A 24311-nucleotide genomic window follows, 5' to 3' on the forward strand; every position below is an offset into this window, starting at 1 on the left:
TCTGGAGTTTGTACAAGGTGACAGTCAGGTCAAGGTGTTGCGTGTAGCTGGTGTTTAAGACTCGATCATTCTTGGTAGGAAGGGAATAGATGTTTTCAGCCTTCAACACATTCTCCTACAGTATTGCTACCATCTGCTCTCTGTGGTCCTCCACAGTTACCTGTCCTTACTCAGTTCTGCATCTCTCTCAAGCTCCTCGTTTGAAAGAGGCTCATTAGCACCCAGCATTTTACCATTTTACTTTCTTGGCGACTTTGTTGTGAAGTCTCCATAGCTTGCAGTTTAGTCTCTAAGGTGTGGGTGTTCTTACGACTGATCTCCTCTGATGTGTCATTTTTCCAAATAAAAGCAGATTAACTTTAGTCCTGTGTATGGTTCCTGTAGCGTAGCTGAAGTGTAGAGTTAATTGAGATATACAGATCCTTAAATTATCCCTGAAATCATTCAAAGAGCGAACTGCTCTGTAACAGCCGATATGAATATGTGAACTTCTGACCTCTTGCTGATCTGAGAGTTCATTGCCTTAAAGGAACAAACAGAAGTGCAGTGAGGTTGACATAGATCCTGCCTGCTCAGTTCTGCCTAAAATGTCTTCTGTAGAGGCTAATATTTGCAGTAGTAGGTATTTAAAAAGTGAAATGCAATGAATCGCTCAGAGGCTATTTCCATAGGATTAGTCATGTAGAAAAAGAGTAGGTGGTCAAGAATTAGTGCTAGCAGAACTAACTCTTGTTCTTTTGCATTGCTAATGATGAACGCTGTCTTCCACCTCACATCACCAGATGATTTCTTTTGAGAGCTCAGTGGCAGGCAGCCACACTTTTCCCGCAGATTCTTTTGACTTGTGCGTTACACTTAGAAAATGGGCAAATGGAAACTCTGGCAGCTGCCTGACTTCCTCTCAAAAATAAAAGGTTCCCTAAATCTCAGCTGGTTCACAGACTTGGTTCAAATGCTTCACATTTGGATTCATTCCTATAGCTTTCAGACGGCCTATATTATTGAAGAAAAAAATCTGCTTAATATTCCTACAGAGAGTATGTGGAGTGCAGATTACTTGAACTGTTTGCAGCTACTGTAGACATAGAAAGCTGCTTGAAATGGATTGAAGATCTGCTAGTTTTGTATTAGCATTCTGAGGGCCGAGGTGTTTCTTCTGGCAGTTCTCGTGTCAGTATGTGATACGTGTTTATCTGTTGACAAGTCAGCCCCGTACGACAAACAAGAAGCCTGCAGACTCAAATGTCTCCCAAAACTCGGGGATGCACAGGAACAGCTGTATTCTCCTGGGAGCTGTAGACAGACACGTATACTTTAATTTTACCATGAAATATGTTTGGATGCGGTTTTGAGAAAGTATGGATGGCTTGCTGCTGTAGTACTGGGGTATATGCAGAAGAGAGGTTTGCTAGGGATCCAGAGCCTGGGGTAAGTACATGGTAGAGTTTGTGTAGAAGAAGCATATCCTTGCCAGGGATTTGAGCAAACCTTGCTTCATTTCTGTTAAGAAGGAAGTGCAAGAGAATATTACTGCTTAGAGGCTGGAAAAAAGTAATGTGTTTCCTTGTTGCTCCCATGTCTTGAGGAAATTGTTGAATAATGGCTGGATTTTTATCTGGTGTTGTCTTTGTTTTCTACTTCAGCTTTTCTTTAGAAGGATTTTTGTCGTTACAAAACCCCCAATCTGTTCAGGTGTGTGGAGTATTTTTCTTTGATTCAAGAAAACTCTCTTAAGAACCCCCCAAACCTCAGCACCCAGAAATTATGGGCTAAATGCCACTCTGAAGTATTTTCAGCCACTGGCAGGGAGTTGAATAGATGTTAGCATCCTGTCTAGAGATGTGTGTTGTCTGAAAAGAAACTTAATACAACTTCTACTTGTTCCTGATTGGCTTCAGCAAGTTAAACATTTTTGTCTGCAGTGTTTGTCCAAATCCTTTCTAGGTAACCTGTAATCGGCTGAGAAAATAAAGGCTTCAGTTATCAGGGAGGTAGAATTTACTAAGCTTTAACCACTGTGAATTTCACGTGGTTACATCTAAAATGCGTCACTGCTTGCTATGAAGGGCTTGAAAATAGTACAAAATAAAAGTACTGGGTTTGGCTGTAATTTTAGAGAGTAAACATGAACATTGAAATGAGAGGCTTCCGGAGTGAAGAAAAAGACTTCCTTTAAAAACTTGCATTTAACACTTTTTTTTTTTTTCTACAGGAGTCTTAACATATTTTTTTTTTAAAATACCGATTCATTGGAAACAGCTGACAAACCTGAGCAGGCCTAGATATACTCTTCAGTGCCTCACAGAAGCTTTGGAGAGTTTTTGGTCAGCGGTGCTGTCCTGGCAAGAAACGTAAAGAGTGCGCTAGAATAGGGCTGGCATCAGATACAGAATCCACCTAGAAATCCTCCTTTTTTTCCCTGGTGGTGTCAGACAGGTGGTGATTCAGCTTCCAAAACAAGCTGCTGCTGGTTTGCAGTGCGAGTAGAATGAATGTGGAACTGCTCCCAGCAGAAAGAAACATTTCTGGGAAGCAAGCTGGAGTATTTCCAAACCAATGTCCCATGGAAGACAAGAAGCATTATTAAAAGAGGCTGAAGGCGCAGTAGGGGAGAAGTGTCATATCTTGACAAGTGCAGCCTGTGGGTGTTGAGCATGGGAGAGAGGTTAAATCACCCTTTCAGATCATATGTGGTGTAATTCATCCTTTTGAGCTATTTATGTCCAATTATCTATTGGCTGCCATAGGATAAATACGGTTTTGTGTTTTTATCTTGAAGTCTGAATACTCTAATGATAACCAAAAGACTGGATTTCTGTCTAGCTTTGTGGCTAGAAAAATTTGCCTGAGTCAGTATGGGATTTCTTGCAGCGCGTGCAACTGTTCTGTTGGAGGTTGGCTTTTCTGAATCAGAATTCATGAGATCTCAAGCTTAAAGCCTCTCACGTCTTGCCCTAACTTCATAAATGCTGAAGAAGTGGGAGTTAGGAGCCCTGCTCTTAAAACCAAAATAAACCACTTTTCTACATATGTTGAGCAAACTTTTGGCTTTCCTCAATTACCTAATGCTAGGGGAGAGCTGATGTTTTTGGCTCCAAGGCAGGTAAAAGTAAAATGTGCCCCGCTTTCACAGTGTGTCTAATTTGAAAAACTTGCAGAGTTGAAAGCGGTTTTGTATTCAGCACCTTTCGGGAGCTCTGGAGTGCCCTTATTTTGCTATTAGATGGTCTCTAAATAGAGTAGTCATCTTCTCCCAGGAAGTACTTGCTGGCTTGGTTTTTAATTAAAACCTGGGTTTCAGTCACAACAAACTACAGGATGCCAGGAAATGCTTTAAAATATTCTCTGAACATTGTGTCATGCTTAACAAAGATTTTTACCTTTTTGTAAATAAATAGGGATCTGTACAGTAAGGATTATTCTTTTTTTGTTTGTATGCCTACCAAGGGATTTTCTATAAATAAATTGAAGCATTCATAATCTGTTAAATTCATACCTCAAAGCCACGGTTGTTGTGGTAGGAAGAACTAAAAAGTACAAGATGCAATTTAGTAATTTCATTTTTCCTTCCTCTGCTGTTGAATGTAAAACTGATTCCCGAGCAAGTTTGCTGGGTACCATTCTCCCCAAGAACATAGCTGTGGGTATTATGGGATTAAGGGCCCCTGAATGCATCCTACATCTGCGCGGTGTATGTGCGATGTACTGTTTCAATACAAAACCCTGTAAATCTATCGTTAAGAGTCCTCTGTCTGCCTGTGGTAATTATCATGGTACTCGTGGTGTAAACAGCGTGTCTGAACTCCCATTTTTTTTTTTTTTAGGTAATGCATGAATGCAGAACAAATGCTTGTAATGAAGAGCTTGTGTCTTGAGATGGTGGGGTGATGGGAGGGATGTAGCCAAGTGAGCAGTGGTCCAGAGTCTGGCCATAAGTAGTCTAATGGTTTGTTGTGCCTGCAGAAGGTGAAGTAGGTATTTTTTTTTAGAGGAGACATTTGAAGAATAATAGCAACGAGTTCCCCAAAGGCTTGCTAAGCCCTCCCCAGAGTGAAGAGCAGTCCCAGAGAGTGTGGTGTTATGAATCTCCTTCACGTTTGTGATGGACTGATAACATGCAACCAGAATTAGGAACTGACCTTCTGACGGTGAAGAGATGACACGTGGTAGATGTACAGAGCGAGAGAGGAAGGCATAAGGGAAGCTTGGACAGAGAGCTGGAGTTAATGCTTCTTATAGAAACGCTACAGTTGGCATATCTGGCCAGTGACCTCATGTGTCTTCTGTTTCTCTTCTTGCTTAACTCTCTGAAGAGAATGTAAACTATTATTTTGGTTTTCATCCAGTGCTTGGTTGTCCCATATTGTAGCGTTTAAACAATCTGCTTTACTACCCTTTTCTTAGATGAAGCTCCAGAGATGCTGCCTGACCTACTTTTAACTTAACATGTACTAAAATAGTTGAATTTTACTGCATTGGCAACTTTCCTTTTGCTTAAATAAGGGGGAGGGGATTTTATCCTTAATTAAATACACCACACTAGAGATGTAGAGACAATTGGCATGACCTGGCAGGCAAAATGGGTAAGTCTTGATTGATCTAGTAACAAGTATTCTTTTTATTTTAGTGCTTACACATTTAGTTCATTAACAAGTTTAACAAACTGACATATATAGAGAATTTACTTAAAATGAAGGCTTTGGAGTAGCATATGGGATTGAGTTAAGCTGAAGTTACCTGCGTTAAAAGTGATTATGCTATAATGGAAGTCTAAACATTTCATACAACAAAATTTTTGTTTTGCAGATGGCTTGTTCAATCAGTATATCAGTCAACAAGAATACAAACCTCGCTGGGGGCAGATCATCCCCAAAAGCACTAAAGGTAAGGATGTTTCTTAAGATAGAGCTGGCAGTACATGAGTTACATCTTTTGAGGATATTGAGCAAGAAAATGATGCAAGAAAGCCTCCACTAGGACAGTTGTTCTAGGGACTGGTTTCGTCTATGGAAAAATTTGCATTGGTCTGCAAAGTCAGCAAAGTGCAGCCTTGTTTTTGGTTGAGTAAGGAAAGCTATAGGAACTCTAGTTTTAACTTCGAGGATAGCTAATCAGTTCAGAAATGTATCTCAAGATACAGGTTAAGTGTGAGGGCAGTTGCTGTATGGCTGGATTTAATGCATAGAATAAACTTAAACGTACAGCAAAGAGTGGCAAACAAATACATTATCTTAACAGGGAGTATATTAAATTCAAGGAGTATCTTTTGAAGTCTTTGTCTGTTTCACAGTAAATCTAAATTGCAGAACCTTTTTCCATTGCTTCCTGCCTTGAGAGGAGACTTGTAGTGGCAGCATTGACTACAAAGATCACTGTCTTACAGCAAATGTAGGATTCGAGGTGACAGTCACCAAACATGGAGCACTGTACCCAAACCTCTTGGGAAGGATTATCTAGGAATACAAGCACATTTCTCTTCCAGCAGAATAAGGGTTATCTTTCTAATGTTGCTTCCCATAAATGAAACCTGTCCTGAATGCTTAAGATACCTAAAACGGTTGGAAAGCTGCTTTAATTGGACAGTTGGAATTCCCTTATATGTGAGAATAAGTAATTGGTGCAAGGCTAGCTATGCTGTATCTATGCCGTTACCTCTTTGCTTCCATCCCACGGGTACATGCTCTGTCTTTAGAGTATCTGTTCTCGCTGCTTAGCCTTCAGGCAGCTCTCAGGTGGCGGGAGATGGAAAGGGGGCAAAAGGTTTTATGTGTCCTCACTGCTGGAGACCTGCAAAGGTAGCTCAGACCTCATTTGTGTGGACTGGAGTGCTTCAGGAACTCTCAAGCTCCTTTCTAAGACTGTCAGAATTGCAGTAGAGTACTGTGTTCACCTTAGCTATCTGTATATCTGTCACCAGACAATTCAGTATAAAACTCTACAGTTTTGTAATGCACAGAAGAATACTACCTGGAAAACATTGTGCTAATGCTTGAAGAATGGTAAGTTACTAAGTTGCTCTGCTTCCATATAATATTTAGGCCATACATGAGGTTGTATTTTTGGTTTAAAAATGTTAAAAATTCTCCCTTCCCTCTTTTTAAAGGTGATGGGGAAGACAGCCGACCAGGGATGAGAGGTGGCCATCAGATGGTTATAGATGTTCAGACAGGTGAGTAGTTAAGAAATTTAACAACTGAATTATTTTATCAGATACTTCTCAGATAAATATGCAGATGTATTTGTCTTCAGAGACTGCCTTAACTTTAGGAAAAAGGAGGGGAAAAATTGCACTTTCTAATAGTTGGATTAAATACTCTGCTTTTTTTCTGGAACTATACTCCAACTGCCTGTCCCACCCCCCTTCTTCCCTATTAGTTCTGTGTTACGCCTTAGTCATCATGTTGTCCTAACTAAGAAACTGAGAACCATTGTTTTTAATTTTCTTCCCCTCCTACCCCATCTGAGCAGGAGTTTAAACAAAAGAAGAAAAATTAGGGATGATAATTTCTCTTATCTGCTACATACTATGCTCTTTGGAATAGTGCCCAAGCAATAGATCTGATGTGTTGAAACATTCCTTATATTTTTGGTTGGAGTGGCTTCTAATTTCCACAGTGTGCAAGAAACTGCTGTTAAATATAACTTGTTAGACATTTCTTACAAAAATATTTCCTATAGCAGTTTAAAGAATGGTTCAGCCTCTGTTGCAGAGCCCACAGCAAAAAGAAAGTAGGGGAGATACAGTTCTGGTGATTGTTCTCCGTAGTTTTCTATATCCTTGTCTTGTTTTTATTTAATTGGATTTCTGTGGTATGTCACTCCTTCCTGAAGTAAGAAATGCATCTGCCTGCATCTTGGCTAAGTGAGTGAGTTGTATGAGTAAAAGGATTGTTGTCAGGAAAGAAGATCGGCATGCAAGTAGCAGAGAGGAATACAGGGTGGCAGTGAGAGGGTTGGCAAAAAATTACCATGGCCGTATCTGTTGTGGTCATACGGATGGGGACTGAAGCATGTGACAGGACAGTACCTTCAAGAGTAATTTGCTAAGTCATAGTGAACAAGCAAAAATGCAGCAGTAGCTGCAGTCTTTGGCTTTTACTCAGAGTGTAGTTACTGCTCTAGAGGAAGCACTCGAGTTATTTTGTATACGAAAGCAAACTTTTTTGTTGTTGTTGAAGAGGTTTGAGATTCATTAGAATAAAAAGCCGCTGGAGGATTGCCGGTGTTTGGCTACAAAGGGAGCTGTGGACGCTCTCTAGTGGCCTCAGTGAATAAGTAGACCATGACAGCTTCACAAGCGCGTGGAAGAAACATGAGGCTTGTCAACTTGGAAATGATGGGCCTTCAGACCTCCTGAAAATAATACAGTCATGGTAATGTGAGTCTTCAGTTACGGTTGGCTTTCTTAAATCCTAGTAAGCATGTTATCTCTGCTTTAACTTAAGTTTTCACACTGCTTTAACAAGGCAGTAAAAAGCATCAATATCTTTTTTTTTTTTTTTTTGACTTGCACAAAACTGGCTGGAGAACATCTACAGAGGTAGAGTCCCAGCATGGGACAACTGGATCTGGCTCTGTTTTGCTAGTTCTTTCCTGCTTCAGCCCTATCCAGTGCTGGTGGCATACCTTCTAAAAGTTTCTCTGGGGGGTCTTCGAGAAGTTGTTCTTATTTTTGTTTCCAGGCCCACTGAGGCTTGTAAAAGCCTAAATGTTTTTGAGATTATCAGTTTTTTTCGTTTAATTTGGTCTATGACAGGCCAGGGGAAGTTTTTGGTGCTGCTTCAAACCAGCTGTTGCTGATTGCTTGAGTTTTCCTTTTTAATATAGGTAGTGTTTAATGAAACTGTGGGATGTTAGCCAGTTAATGTCAGGATGTGTTTTACAGACTGCAGCTGTAAAGCTCCTGCTAACCTTGGGCAAATCTAGTGTTAATAGAAAATGGAGCTGTGGTATACTTCTTCCTTCAAAGACATCCTCCTTTCCTTACCTGTGCACTTATTTGTTTGTGTTCTTTTTTTTCCCAGGAGTCTTTTGTCAACTGAAGAATAAGCTCACTTTGCACTCTTGTTAGAGGGGTGAGGTTCCTCTCAAAAATGAGTATCTTCAGCATTAATCTTTTAGAAATTAAGTGAAATACCAAAATCATGCATATAAGGAGGTTCTGAAGTTTATCACATAGAATAGGTGTTGGAAACCAATTTTAATCTCTTATGTCCAGACCCACTGTAGCTATAACTAAACTAGAAATCATTCAGCTTTTTTTAACCTCAAGGAGATATTAACAAGTTACTACTGACTACACAAATATAAGTTTATTTTTAATAAGTTTTGTAATAGTAATGAGCCTACTGGATGCACATGTGTTAGAACAGAAGATATGTGTTGGTGAGCAGTTGAGTTAAATATCAAGTTTAGTGATAGTGCACTGAGTCACTGAGACTCTGTTTGTGCTCCCAAGTTTCATGTAGAATATAGTTTAACTTGATCAAAACTGCTTTTTAGCATGTTTTATCTTCCAGTTAGGGTAGGCTGAAAGTAACTGCAAAAGCAAAGCTGGCATCTCTGCTGACAGCCAGTAGCTTGTGTTGTAGCTTGTTTCCATTTGATGTTCATGCTCTTAATACCTGCTATAGCAGTGTTATTTTAAGTGTCGTGTTTTTTGTGCTTTGAAAAACTCTTAAGCAGTTTGAAATGAAAATGTAGGCATTTTAGGGTACAGAACTGAGAATGCAGCTGGTATCTTCCTATTAAAAAAATTTGCTAGTTACTGATTCTCATAATGTCTTCCATGCTTTTAGTCACATTAACACTCAGACTGGAATGACTGGCAGAATTAGGAAATTGTTTTTGTTTTGCCTATGTAGAAACATTTAAGAGGTATTGAGGTATTCCCAGTTATAGTTGGAAACCACTATTACATACCGTAAAGCTTTTGACTGTAAATGGAAGACTTAACATTATTTCTGCTTTTTCTTCCAAGGCGCATGTCTTCTGTAGCTCTCCATATGGGAGGTTGGAGGGTTTTATGCTCTTTTCTGCAAGGAAGGGGAAGTATTTGGGTAGTCACACCCAGATGCATAGATTAAAAGTATCTCCAAAACACCAAAAGTGAAAACAACTCCAAAACTACACGAGAACATACTGTGTTAAGTGTGCTAAATGTCAGTCGTGAAATGCTCTGCTGCTATTTCTGTAGGCCCTGGTGAAATATTCAAGCAGTAAAACACAAGCTTGTACTGTGTTCCCAGATGAGTGAAGCCCTAATTCAGTTTTGGATGAGGGTGTAGGCATCTAGCACTCTGCTACCTTGATTAACATTACTTTGATTATGCCCTCTTAGGTCTTTTTATAATTCAGATATGGCATTTTGAAATAGCAATGCTTATCCTGGAAGGAGGTGGGAATGGGTAAGTGGATTGCCAAGTTCAAGTTTTAAGGAATAACATTAGTACTTTAGAGAAATATGTGTACTCTGTTTTTGAGATTTGGTTTATAATTCCATAGTTAAGGTGGAATTGATCTCATCCGCTCTTACAGGGTGGGCACAGTTTTATGTGAACAACAGTGTAGTCCATAAAGCCATATATTTTTTTGTCAACAGTTCTAGGCTATACAGAAATTATTCTATTAAACAAAAGAATCTTTAGTGATATATTCTGTTTCTTTAAATGTTCGTCTTCTATTTCATTTAGATAAAGCCTTCTGAAGATTTCTGATGAGTCTGTTTTAGAAATAATATCTAAGGAACAAGAATGATTTTTTTGTCTGCATTTCTCTTTGGCAAGTGGAACATTTTTTGAAGGAAAATATTAGTGAAATGGTCTTTATTGGTGCATTACCTCTGCGTTACTCACTGAAATGAAACTACTCTGTAATTTTGGTCATACGTTATTTTGGTTTTCCTTTTGTAGAAAGGAATTATGCTTCCTTGATTCTATTAGAAAAGTGAGAGCAAATCTGTAGGTTGGGAACAGTGGGAGATTCAGAGCAGCGGGCACAGTGTGCCCATACTATATGTGGGCAACACAGTGGAACTGATGAGGCTGGTTCAAAAGCAGCATGGAAAGATGAAAAAGATGAAGTGAGAGCAGCAGACCTGAAGAAGGCTGCTGTTTTGCCTGAGGAAAACACTGCTATCCATAAGAGGTTTAAAGACAGGACTTGTGTACAAGATGAAGAGATCTCTGAAACAAAACACAGATGGCTTCTAAGCTCTAAAACACAAACAGCTGCTGAATCCTGGAGGTTACTCAACTTTATGGTGCTGTCACATTTGAGAGGAAGACTGTATGCCTACCCAGACCAGCCATAGTCTGGAAAAATTTGCATCCAGCCACCATCTACACTGAACTGTGATGCAGAAACTGAGTGGTGTGGTAATTAAAGAAAACTTAAGGTCTGGGTTTATAATTGTGCTCTTAAGTGCTCCATACAGAGTAGGCAATGCTGCTTGCAGATAACTAAATCTCTGGTTACTACATAGAGAAGTGTCATCCTTCGTAGAAGGCTTTTGAGATATTGTACACCTGGGTATTTTTACTTCTGAGAGAAGTCTGTCTTAGTTCTAGGCACGCTGATTCTCAAATACACCCTTGTCGAGTTTGGGCTGGTAGCAAATTGGGAGGGCAGCAGCTGATGAACTAGAGAATAGGGCTGTGAGTCAAAGGGACCCTGTTGGGCTCCAAGGAGAGCCTTGTGAGGTTCAGCCAAAGCAGATTCAGAGTCCTGAACTTGGGATTGTAACAGCTGTGTGCAATAGTATAGGCTGGGAACTGACTGCATGGAAAGATTTGCAAGGTGGTAGACAGCTGAATGTGCGTCAGCAATGTGCCCTTGTGGCGATGAAGGCCAGCCTCCTGCTAGTCTGTATCAGCAGTACAGTCAACAGGCTAAGGGGAAGGATGGTGTTCCTCTGTTTGGTGCTTGAGGCTGCATATGGAGTACTGTGCCCAGCTTGGGCTGTCCAGTACAGTAAGTGTTGTGACAATCTGAAAGTAAGCCCAGTGAAGGCCACCAAGGTGGTCAGGGGATGGAGTACGTGATGTATGAGGAGGTGCTTAGGGGGCAGACTTCTTTTGGGGGATGCAGAGGGATAGGATAAAGGGCAGTGGACACATTGCAGCAAGGGAAAAATTCCAATTAGATATTGAGGAGGGAGGAATTGTAATAAAGATGATCAGTCATTGGAGCAGGTGTCCAGATAATCTGAAATAAACATCTGTGGAGATAGTCAAAGTGTGACTGAATACTTCCGCCACAGACAAGTTGCACAGGCAAGTTAGCCACACTGAGTGGTTTGGGACATGACTGATGGACCAGACAGCTTGCAGAGCTGTTTTGGTCCATAGTTCTTCTATATTCTGTGGAGCGCTGTTCTAGCAGGAACATGGAAATACCATTTGACTGAAGTGTTTAGTTAAATTTGTCACCAGGATTGGAATGTATTCATTGTGCCTATTTGTTAGAAGGTGAAAACAGGGATGCTTATGCATACCAAGCATCTTTTATTAGCCTGGCTTTAGCAGTTTGCCATGTAGCATCCTGATTGGATGGAAAGACCTGCTACCAGGATCCCACTGAGGATTTCAGTATACGGAGAAGATGGAGTTAACGGAAGTTAGAAAAGCTGACTTGGAGAACATATGTGAACCTAGACTGAAACTACTCTGCAATTTTTGGTATTCGGTATAGATTGGAGAAGTCTGCTTTGCATACTCTTCTGAAAAATAGAACTTAAAGGAAAGGTTGACAGGAAATATGTTAATTTTTGGGAATGTATGTTCTCTAATCATTTGAGGAGTGCTCTGGCACCTTCTAGTCTTCCAAAGAGTAAGGGAAGAAAATAATTCAGATATTATAGAAACATTTTTGACTGAGCAAGCAGTTTAGAAATATTCACAGAACATATTTAATTCTGAGTGTTGAATTTGCATTCAAAAATAAATGTAGAGGAAATAAGGTTAAGATGCTGGAGGAGGAATGTATCTTCCTAAATGTAGCTGGTAAAAGCTTTAGATAAATGTAACTGCTTTCATGGTTTTTTTGTTGCCTTGCAGGTAGGTTTGAAAATTCTTCTGCTCTGTCCCTAAAGCAGAGTAGAGGTTTGCTTTAATAAAGCAGCATCAATATTGCTGTGTTACATATTGCTCTGATACAAAGGAAGAATCTTTCCCTCTGCCAAAGCAAGATGCTTGCATCTTGAGTTCCCTAGTGCTACTGAAGTAGAAATAGTTACATTGATGTGAGACTGCTGTGCTCCCCTCAAGCTTCCCCACTCCCAACTGGAAGATTGTGGTTTCTTCCCTGTGTCTGCCCTCTTCTTTGAGCACTTGCTGATACATTGTTTAGGTGGGAGTGCTGGGCATATATCCTGGCTCTGTCCTGGTTGGATCTCTGCATGGGGGGTGAAAAATAACCCCACAACCTCCTCACAAAATCTGAATTGACAAATAAAGCAGAAAGTGTGATACTGGTTGGGGAAATTGGGGAGCAAAGTTTGACTTTAAAAACCAAAACCAAACACACCACACGCTCACATACACATACCACACACACACACCTCCCAGTCAAACCAAACCAAAAACCACCAAACAATTTTTCCATATACCATTGGAGCAAATTGCAGACTTTAGAAGAACTGTGAGAAATTATTTTCTTGACATTACCAGCAACAGATGCATTTATGCATTAGGAAATGTTCGTTTAAAAGTACAGTCATCCCATAACAATACCTATATAGTTCTGTAATAAGTCATAAGACAAAAAAATATGATAGTCATTCTGAGCCTAGACAGTGATGGAGCCTTTCTTTCATCTGAGCTACAGTTTTACATCAAGATGAAAAATAAGTTTGGCACACTATGCATGTACATTTGTGTTATCACTGTTGCTCTCGGGATGCTCATACTTCGCAGTAGCTGTATGACTCTACTCCTCTTTCAGTGCTTACATGCCATTTAATTCTGTCAGCTTGATTTAGGTAACTTTCAGAATCTGAGTTTTCATCGGATTCATTCAGGTTTGCTATTAAATTTCATCTGAGACAACAAAGCCCTTACAGGCAGGCATGACGTTTTGGCAAGGCCCCAATAGGATACTTAGCTGGTGCCAAGTCTTTTATTTTTCTCGGCTATCAATGAAGCTGTTGTGGTAATGTGGGTTTTGTGAGCTGTGAGAATTTATGCACACAAAGGGACCTGCTCTTTGCAGGGAACACTGGGAGCCCTGAGTCCAGGAGGAAGGGTAATTAAAGTTAATGAACCAGGGTAACCTTTCCATGGTGATGACCACTACCCTGATGGTAGGTAAGGGTCAGGGACTATTCCCATTTTATAGTCATGCTTCTAACTCTGCTCTTTAATTGGTGTTGGATTAAAAATTGGCCATTATCTCCATAATAGAACTGGTTTGTGGATTTTAAAGGAGTTTTTCAAAGCTCTGTGAGTCTTTAGTGGTGTGTTCTTCTTGGTCTTGGCTTTGTGTTTTGTGTTAATGCAGTCTAAAAATGAAGTATTTTTAGCATTTGAGACCAGATAGCGATGTTTCTATAATGGGAGCAGCCTAGTTATCTCTCCATGTCACAACAGAGACTTCTTCCTTAAATGCTTCCCCATGTTCAGAGGCTTCATATAGTTTTATCAGTGAGTCTGAGAAGCCTTCAAACTTGCTGTGTGCAGAGCAGTTGGGGGGTTTAGGTGACAGACTCTGAAGATAGGCCTGAAACAATGATTTAAATCTGTAACTCTCTTACTTGCTTTTGTGGCATCAGGTAAGTTACTTTATGCAAAGTATTTCACTGGAAGAGGATTTCATGGGTGAAGTAAACTTTTCTAAGGGATGGACTAAACAGAAAAGCTTTGCTGTGGCTGTCTCAGAAGTCTTCCTAATATATAGATTTTGCACCTAACAGGCTACAAGCTGAGATGTTATTGATAGATTGAAATGCATAGCATCCAAAATGTTAAATATTGTTCATTTGTCTGTCTTGAACTTTAATCAGAAGGCGGTGGATTTGGTTGCCTCTTATGTAATGTAGAAATAGCAAATGACTTCTTGAGAGTTGTCTATCAATCCTAAAAACTTTGATTACTAAATCAAACCACATTTCTTTGTCTCAGTGACTAGGTTCCATTCAGAGAGGAGCAGTGTTTTAAGTAAGACTCAGTTTCAGTTTCTGTTCTGATAGTCTGTCTATTTCAGACGTGTTTTATAGGTATTAGCCTGTTTAAAGACATTCTCTTTTTAAAACAAAATTGACATGCTCTTCCTTTTTTTTAATAGAAACTGTTTATTTGTTTGGTGGCTGGGATGGAACTCAGGATCTGGCTGACTTCTGGGCATACAGTGTGAAGGAAAACCAGTGGACCTGTATATCCAGGGATACAGAGAAAGAGGTAAGTTCCGCAAATGTACGTATTGTTAATAAATAAATGAACCGATGCGCAGAAAAATGCCGTGCTTCTGAAGTGCTTGTATTGATGTGTAGCATGCAGTGAGAGCCACAAAATTCAGACCTTCAAGTTCTGAGGACTTCTGAAATGCTTACATTGGGAAAATGTGAGATGGATGTCAATTTTAAGTGTTAAGATTGCTGGAGGGGAAAGGTTCATTTCTCAAGAGCAGTCCAATTGGCCAGAAATCAGTTCAGCGAGTAGGACATGAGTTAAATAATTTGATAGGACTGAACAACCAGACTTGCTAATAAATGTTTCAGACCTGATGGTGGTAGTGAGCCTCAGAACAAATTGTTTGGGTTTTTTTAGCTTCTATCAAAACGTGTAGAAATGGACGGCTAACAGACAGAAATGTAGAGGACAGGGTAACTGCCAGAGGCCACACAATCCCGAGAGCTTTTGTGGTGTTCGTTTGAGCCACTTTCCTTGGCCTGTTTTGCTCAGTATTTGATATATGAAACCTCTGAAATGGATGTTGCTTGGCTTATAAGAGGTAACAAAAAAACCCGCATCTGAGACCTTTGGCTTGTGTAATTCACTTTACTGTATGCTGTGAAGCATTGAAGTTCCATGTAGTTACTGTGTTTTGAGTTTGTTACTTGTTTGTCAGAGCATAACTTCAGGAAATGCATGCAATCCCTGCTTGAAGGTATCAAAAGTTTGAGATTCCAGTACTTTTTGACAAATTCAGGGGTTGATTTGCTTAACTATTTGAGAGAAGTATAAAAACATCTTCTTTCCCATTTGTATTTTTCCAGTTTCTTGTTACAGCTTATTTTGTGAGCTTCTGTACCTGATGAAATAACACTTTAATATTAGCCATTTTTTCCTGGCAAAGGTGTTTAGAGGTTGTAATCAAATAGGACAAACAGCCTGAGCTGAAAAAAAATCTCACAGTAAGGCACTTCCTGTAGCCTTCAGATCTCAGTGCCTGTCATGCACTTAACGTTTCAAACATCCTTTATAAAATGGGCTGTAATGAAACCAAATGTGGTATTTCGGTTTCTATCATAATAGAGCTGTATAAAGATACAAATATATTTATAACTATAAAAATATAAACTTCATATCCTTGTAAGTTGGGATTTTTCACTCTTAGCCCTTTCATCACTGCACATGGCTACTTGTATGTTTACTGATAACGCTGCTGAAGCTGGATTTTAGTCTTCAGGGCGCAGTCCTGTAGGCTGTGCTTCTGTTTGCATTGAACCAGGGGGTTTACTATTTTTCTCACTGTTTACCCAACAAGTAACCTCCTTAAGATAAGGAGGGGTGTGTGTGATGTAATACCAAGGGGAAATTGGGACTCTTATTGACTAATGGTAAAGATAAACAGCTGGACTTCCTTTCCTTTGTCTCTCTTTATAAAGAGCTTGGGAAAGTGAAGAACAGACATAGAAAAGAAGGCATGACAATTTTAAATCTCTACTGTTACTTTCCTTCTTGCTTTGTGGCTGCTTAGCATATACATTTGGCTAGCTCACGTTGCAGTGAAATGGGGCCTTCTTGGCAAAAAAGGGGTTACTGTGCTTTCTTCCTGCACAAACCAGTGTGGGTAGTTCTGGTATTTAAAGGATTAATTTCCTTTTTTTCTGGGATCCTGCCGCATCCAGTTGAGCTTCTGTAAAAGCTTGGGAGGCCTGGCTGGGATGCAAGGCATCAGCAATGCCAGGAGCAGTGTATGTTTTCAAGTTCCTCTTGTCTGACTATAGCAGAGTAATGCCGGGATGGGAGAAAGAAGGGCTGTGCAAAGGAGAGCTGTGGAGGAGACGCAGTAGAAGAGTCATGGGTTGATATAAAAAGGGCAATAAAAGAATTTGGGAGGAAGAACAGTTACAGGGTGCAGTGGAAGGTCAGGAAATGGAAACGGAAGATGGGAATTGGGCTTAGAGGAAGCAAGATAGGGGAATTAGAAGAAAAAAAAAGAATGAGTTGAATGGGGAATTTTGAAGAAGAGATGTACTTAGAGACAAGTGTGAAGAAATGTGTGTGGCTTTAGAAACGGACTTCTAGAAGGACTCTCTGCGTGGATGTAGTCTGCAGTGGAGTTCAGAAGGCGGCCTGCTGAGGCATAGTCCAGTGCTTTGGTGACTTACTGAGGTACAGTGAACTGGCAGCAGCTGTACTTGCAAACCACCAGTGTGTCGTTTTGGGTTTGGTTTTGTTTTGTTTTGGATTTGTTTTTTTTCCCTAAAGAGATCTGGATAAAACCTGATTTAGAAATGAAAAGGTCAATATCAAATTTTGAGAAGCAAATTCAAAAACAAAGACTCCAGATGTTTCTCTAATAGGGACATTGACTGTTCACAAACAATTTGCTGAAAGGAAATGCCTGTTGAAATGGAATTTTTAAAAATATTCAGAGTAGGTTTCAGTAGACCTTAGTCGTATTTTTGTGTTGTACTGTGCTGCTGGTTCTGCTTCTAACTCTTTTGTTCTGATTAATCGGTAACAATGGTTAAATTAGCCGCTCAATAATTCAGCTTGGACACAAGTGGAATATAGTAAAAGTTGCATGTTATCCAGTGCTATCATAGAAGTTATGCACAGTGACATTTTTTGGGATAAAGGTACTGGTAGCTTTCGTTGCAGTGTGTTCTGAAAAGGCTGTGTGACTTTTTTGGTAAACTCTGTTGCTGCTGTTTTTCAAAATTTATCACTGAGCTGGAGATAATGTGTCTCTGTTACTTAAAGTTGCATTTGTGGTTTTTAACAATTAGACTACCAATTTTCTGTAGTCCTTTTTACGTCAGGAAAAAATGCTTGTAGCTCTGCTGGAGTAGCTGATCACTTACAGTCTCAAAAAGAGAGTCTGGATGACCTGCTTGCAGCGTTGGGCTGAACCTCCAGTGTGTACCATAACTGCTGACAAACAAACCCACCTGAGAACTTCCCCGCCACCCTTTAGTGTATGGATCCATCAGGGCTCCTGCAGTTCTTGTCAAATCACCCTTCTCCAAGACTGCATCCTTCCAAGGGGATGCACTGTGGAGCAGCTCATGACCTCTGAACTGTACCCACAAGTTCCATCTCTTCTGTGGAGCACTGGAGTATGCAACAACTCTATGGATCAGTTGGCATGAAGTATTGCTAAAACATGTTTAGTCTAAGAGCCTTTAAGGGTTTTTACCCTGAACCAAGTGGAATGTTCTGACAAATGCAGTTGTCTCCAGGGTTTATTAGTGGTTGTAGATCAGTAGACCTTTCTAGCATTTGGGAATAAATAGTTTTGAAAAAAACAAGCCTTGTTGTTCCTTGGGCATTTTGATTCTAGGCCAGTGTCAATTAATAGAGAAACCTAATGTGTGTGTTTTGATGTCTAATAGTTCTAGTTTCCAAGCAGCAGCTTTCTCTTTTGAAGGCTAATTTAGTGAAATTCAATACAAGAGGACGCTAAGTGAGCCATTGGAAAGAGTTTGCTTGGTGTAAATTTGTAGTTATGTGGATTTTTAAATAGGATCAAAATGCTGGGGATGTTGATGCCTCTGGGGTTTTGATAAATGAGAATGAAGAAGCGTGATAGTTGGTGTATTTTGTATGTTACTAGTATTCCTATACTTTGTTTCAGTATTCCCTAGAGACACCAGAAGAGATACAGGATCTCCCTTCAAACTGTGTTACTGCACAAATCGGTAGCTTCTGTGGTGCATATTTGTAAATATGGTATGTTGACTTATCCTAATTCTGACTTTTTAAGAGGAAAACCCTGCTCACAAATCAGCTCTGTGCAGGATGTGGAAATTGTGCAAATGAGTTAGGTTTACGTGCCGCTGTGTTTCTCAAACTTTTAAAGTGTTTCTTGCCAAAGACAGAAGTGAAGGTCTTGTCATGGGTTGAGAGGATAAATAGTTTCTCACAATGAAGGGAAGTGTAGGTCAACAAGTGTCTACTGTTCAGTAGGTTCAAAATGATCTAGAAAATCAATGTATTGTAAGGTGACAGTTTGCTGCTAACACAAAGTGCTTTTCCAGGACACTGAAAGTAAAAGCTGACAAGTATAGAAAGCTCTCACAATAGTGAGAACTGGGGTGAATTTCATCTGCTATTGTGTTTCTAGTTAAATTTTCTATGGTGTCTGCATGCATTTCTTTACATTTGTTGACGTGTATGAATTTACCCAATGTCATGTTACCACACAAGCATTTTATACATTTGTAAGAGTTTGTGACACCTATGACTGGTTTTTTTTTTTTATTGTGATGCAGACATACGTAAGCTTATCTATGTAAAGCTTTTACCCTGTGCTGTAGTGTTTCCAGTGTAGTAACTGAACTAGTCTCAAATATTGACTCCTTCCCACAGATGGTGATACAGTTTGGAAGACGCTTTAAGTAACTCGAGGGTTTTTTGTTTCAAATACTGTGATGTTTATGGGCTTGAGATCTAATATACTGAATCTGCCATGTTCTGCTTCTGAGTAGTTCCAATTGTACAGATGCTCAGTTGTACGAGATGCCTGGTGCCACAAAAGCACATAGGGAGAAAGCAGCTGTCCCCAAAAGCCTGCAATAGAAACTTGGATACTGCAGATACACCTCTGAGCCAACTTCCTAAATAGTGTAAATGCCTAGAAAAGTAGGGACAAAGAAGGCAGATGCTGAAGTGAACCAAATAAAAAGTATTCTAGGCTGGTCCTAAATGTCACATGCTAATGTTTTATTTTCCTCCCTGCTTAGTAGCATAATGGTTTTAAAATGTTCTAGCCAGTAGTCTTTCTCCAAAATGTTAGAGACTTTCAGATATGGCTGACTTAACTCTCCAGTGGTTTCCACACAGAGCCTAAAACAAAAAGACCCTGTTGAGGGCGAAGTACCTAATTTTTTATTTTGCATTTTTTAAGTAAACTTTTGAAAAGGTTTTCAGCTTTTAAAGGTAACTTATTTGCTTGTGCTACCTTGTGTGCCTAGGGAGTTCTGTCCTCTTAACCCTTGTTTATCTGTCTTTTTTAACTTTGACATTTTTTTGAAGAAAAGTTCACCCATATTTTAAAACAGCTCTGGGTCTTAAGTTATTCAGTTCCATCACTAGGTACCTGTTGTTCTTGTTTTCAGCATGAAAAAGGTGTAGAAAACCAGCCAAACTTCAGTTATTCCTAATACCAGATGTTTCAATGCGCAGAGGTTCCTTTCTTCCACATGCTGGTATTTAAGTCAGTCTCATAGAGAAGGGAGTACTTAAATAAATGCATTATGCACAGCGTTGTGAAGGCTGCAAAGCTTTGGCAGTTCTGGAGCTTGCGTGTGCCAGTCTTCAGATTATGCGTGGATTTCCAAACCATTATAAAGCCTCCAGTTGCAAAAGGTGCAACCTGTAAACTACTTTTACACCTTGAAGTAATACATCATGCATAGTTGATTTGTGGCGTTTATGTTCCGATAAAAATCACCACTTCTAGCTCGTGATGAGTTTACCGCTCTGATCTGGAATGCAGGTTTAATTTACTTGTATGACTTTATTAGGAAGTTATTGCATCATCCAGTTCCCTGTTAATTGCAGATGAGGCAGTATACAGAGACACACTATGGTGGCTGAGAATGTGTGTCCAGGAAGATGACACATTCTTGAACTGCTTAAAGTATTACAGCATTATCAGGTAAGGATTTAGTGAAGCAATCAATAGTGGTATAAGGAACGCTGATTTATATCCTTTTGGGTTTTAAAGACACAGAAATACATACCTGTAAGAAAAGAGACAGCTGGAATCCTTGGAACCCTGCATTTCACACTGAATGGATGGGGAAAAAGGATTTTAAAGAAATGTGGGGGTAGAAGGTGGGAGGAAAGCTTATTCTCTTGCCAGCAGGGTGAAAGTAGCTTCACACACCAGTCAACTTTGCCTTGGGAGCAGAGTAGTCTTATTTCAGCTGGACTGTGAAAGACTTCCGTTACATTAACGCTCCTCAAGCTGTACAAATAGAGAAGTCCCCAAAGAAATATTAGTTATCCCAACACGGTAACATAGGGGAAACATTCTTAAGTAGTGTAATAGACAAATCCTTAGCTAAATTGTCTGGGTAATTACATGCTTGAAAATGTAACTTTTTGTGGACCTTGCTGCTAATAATGTATTTCTGCCGCTGGGTTTTAGAGGTAATTAGGACTTAAGCTTTCTGGACTGTCTCAAGAGCATGTACTGGCAAAATGGATAGTGCGTTGGTATGCGGAGCTGAAAGAGCCTAATATGTTTAATTGGACTTAATGACAGGGCATGTATGTGATGGAGATTTTATACTGGGATTCAAGAACTGTTGCGTTCTAGTCCTTGCATTGCCCCGTGCATGCTTTGTTTTCAGTACTCTGTCTCTAAAAGGTCTTCAACATGTGCTTGCTGCCTTATGCTTAATTCTTCTTGGTATAGGGAAGAGAAGTGTTTAGCATGGTTCTTTGCAGACCTCCAGTGAAAACACTTGTACTGTTTCTTGGCTGACTTTCGTCTGTGTAGATTATTGCAGAATGGGAGATTCCTTGTTTCTGAAACTATGATACAGCAAAGGCTAGCTGTGTGCTGCACTTCTGGTGGTAATTGATGTGGTTTCTGCAGCTGGATAACGAAGTTATGTTCTGAAAGGTTATATAAACAAAAGTTTCAGAAGCTACATCTTTCATACAATCACAGAATGGTTTGGGTTGCAAGGGACCTTAGACCATCTAGTTCCAACCCCTTGCCACGGGCAGGGACACCTTCCACCAGCCCAGGTTGCTCCAAGCCCCGGCCAACCTGACCTTGAACACTGCCAGGGATGGGGTGGCCATAGCTTCTCTGGACGGCCTGTGACAGTGCCTCACCACCCTCACAGGGAAGAATTTTTTCCTTATATTTAATCTAACTCTATACTCTATTTTTAAAACCATTCCCCCTTGTCCTGTCACTACATGCCCTTGTACAAACCATTCCCCCTTGTCTTGTCGCTACATGCCCTTGTACAAAGCCCCTCCCCAGCTTTCTTGTCGGCCCCTTCAGGTACTGGAAGGTGCTCTAAGGTCTCCCCGGAGCCTTCTCTTCTCCAGGCTGAACAGCCCCAACTCCCTCAGCCTGTCTTCATAGGAGAGGTGCTCCAGCCCTCGGATAATCTCTGGCCACCTCTGGACTCGCTTCAACAGGTCCATGTCCTTCTTACATTGGGGACCTCAGAGCTGGATACAGCACTGGGGGGGGGGGGGGGGTGTCCTCACCAGGGTGGAATCTCACAAGGGCTTTCCTCAACTGTCACTTGGTTCAAAAGAAGACATGGCAATCTCCACAGTTCCGTTTGTTTTTTTAATGTAGAAAATATTCTATTCTCATATATATATGTGGGGTTTTATCCTTTGCTATGTTGCTGTAATAGCTAATAGAGGAAGCCTGCATTAAGCTGTACTTACTGTCTGTATCCTAGAGATGGGAATCTCATAGCCATGGGTTAGCCCAAAGGGAAGAAACATATAGCCACTTTTATGACTTTCTGACACCTCTGGATACAAACTACTCCTTTGTCATCTGTTTAAGACTGTCTTCACTTTCTCAGAAACATTTGAAAGCCTGTGAAAAAGTATTTAAACTTAAAATTTCATGTTTATCTATCACCAGCTTTTCAAGGACATTTAAAAAAACCAAAACAAACCTTCAAAAATTCGAGCCTTGCTGCATCTTCATCTTTGTGGCTAAACAGTTCAAAAAATTCTTTTCAGCCTGCTAGCCTGTTAGTCTGCAAGTGTGACTGTAGTTAAGCTGAAGAGTTTGCATCTATGGAAAAATCTCTCTTGGCTGGACCTTCACTAGCCATTGTTACTGGTAATGAGAGGACAGCGTGAACTTACGATGCATGCAAAAATGACCTCATTCAACATCCTGCAATTGTTAATGGGGTTAGTTAAATTCGGCACATGAGGGATGTTGTCCTGAGGGCCCATCTCTCAGAGCTGGTGAAAGCTCTGGTTCTGTGGTGGGTCGTCTGTTGTGTTTCATCAGTGTTACTGAAAGCAAAGCCGAGCAGTCGATGTGTAACAAATCAACGACCTTCTTGTTAAAATTTAAGAAACTGTAATTTTATTCATGTTTCATCAGTGTGAATAGTGCTTGGTTTGCAGGTTAATTGTGCCTTTTGTTAGAATTAGCACAGTATTGATGTCCTTTTGCTGCAAGGTTGTCTTCTACTAGGGTATTACTTCAGTGGTTCTCCTGTTTGCATTTGTAAGGTGAATCACGTAGTCTGGATGACATATTTTTGACTGTAAACTAAAGCCTAGACGAGACCTTCATATGTGTTCCTGCAACCTTATTTATGTGAATGAAAGAATGAATTCACACTCTGTGTATTTGAAGCTCTGGGAGTTTTTCCCCCTTTGTTCCACTTGCTTGCCTAAAAATTCTCTTGGTCATAGGATGCCTTGATTTGCTGCAACAAGAGATCCACGGTGTTATGCATTGCTGGAAGGCCTTGATGATACCTTGGTGTGAGAGCAAGCCAAGTGAGAGTGCATAGCTCAGAAATGACCCGGGAATGCGGCTCCCTGTGCTGACAGTAACTCAGGCATTGGTTGCCAATGTTGTTTCTGCACTGTAGTCAAACTCACGCAACAGATATCAGAAGCAGAATATTGGGGCTTCGGAAAGTTCACGCGTCAATTCATAGGGGGCGCTTTATTCCTTTAGAGGTTTGTTAATCAGGATTCATCAGAAGCCCATAGGTCATGTGTTAGTTCATTCCTCCATGAAAATAACTTGGAATTAGTTGTTTCTGCAAACAGTCCTGCAGGAAAACTAATCTTTAACAGGTAATCAGTCTTATGGGAACAGCACGTTAAGTATCTATTCATTTTCATAGCAGTGTTCATCTGCTACACTGAATCTGCTCGTGTGTGCTGTGGTGAACCTGCAGTGATCACTGAAGGATGCAGCAAACTGTGAGTAAAGTTGTATGTAGGACTGGAAGGGATGGGCCCCTCATGAGTCATCAAATCCAGTCCACTGCAGTCATAAGGATCAGGATGTATGATCTCTGAGCTTAATCTTTCGATTTATAAGCTCATTGAAGAGTCTTTCAAAAATAGAACACTGGGCCGTTTATTTTTTACTTCTAGTCTAAGCAGGGAAAGTCTCTTTGTGGAAGGCTCATCTTGAGGCTGTGAAGTATCAACAGTGAGAAATTAGGACTATCTGAAATGTCTGCATGCTTTTAGGAAGAAGAAGAAGAAAAAGCTTCATCCTGTTAAATTTTGTTTTCTCACCTTAGAGATGCATCAAGACAGTGTGCTAAAAGCTGCCTCGGACTTTAATTTGCTCCATCAGGTCTGAGTCAGATGCCCAGAAAGGACTTTGGAACGAAATCTATTTCGTTGCATTGCTATAGGAGGGTACTTGTAAGCAGATTAGGCATAGCTCAAATACTATGTCAACTGCTGACCAAGGGATATCTTCCTTGTCTTAATTATGGCTAGACTTATTAATAGTTAATTATTTGCAAATATTTGTCAAACCTTTTGGTATTCAAACCTGATATTTGTTGTAAGGCATTTAATTGTTTTGTGTGAAAAATTGTGGACCTATAGCTTTCCAGTACTGGTCCTGGCAAGTTTTAAGTGTTGTGATTCTTAGCCAGATTCTGATCTATTTAATAGGCCTCCCAAAATATTTATTGGCAGAACATATTTAATTTGCATACTGTCAAATAATATTCTTTATAGCTAAGCACAGCAGCTGTAAAAGGAAGCTGGAATACCTGTCATCTTTCATGAATAATAGCAAGAGGATCTTGGAGTGGAAATGCGTGGCTGCTGACCTAGTGTAACTGTTAGCTTCATATGCTGCTTTAAGCTTCTATAGAAGGCAAACTTGCAGAGTAATTGAATGAATGGAGTGTACATTCAACATCCAGGATA

At 40.1% G+C, this 24311-nt stretch overlaps 1 protein-coding gene across 4 annotated transcripts in view; it reads left to right on the forward strand.

Annotated features, from left to right (window-relative positions):
- Positions 1-24311, forward strand: part of MKLN1 (muskelin 1) — a 98255-nt gene that overhangs the window by 37469 nt on the left and 36475 nt on the right. For all 4 annotated transcript variants that reach the window (XM_056341296.1, XM_056341295.1, XM_056341297.1 and 1 more), the window contains 3 exons: positions 4807-4884; positions 6104-6169; positions 14281-14393. In XM_056341296.1, coding sequence (XP_056197271.1) covers positions 4807-4884; positions 6104-6169; positions 14281-14393 — 257 coding nt within the window. The remainder of the gene's footprint in view (positions 1-4806; positions 4885-6103; positions 6170-14280; positions 14394-24311) is intronic.

The sequence above is a fragment of the Falco biarmicus genome, chromosome 5, assembly GCF_023638135.1.
Source record: "Falco biarmicus isolate bFalBia1 chromosome 5, bFalBia1.pri, whole genome shotgun sequence".
Taxonomy (NCBI): Eukaryota; Metazoa; Chordata; class Aves; order Falconiformes; family Falconidae; genus Falco; species Falco biarmicus.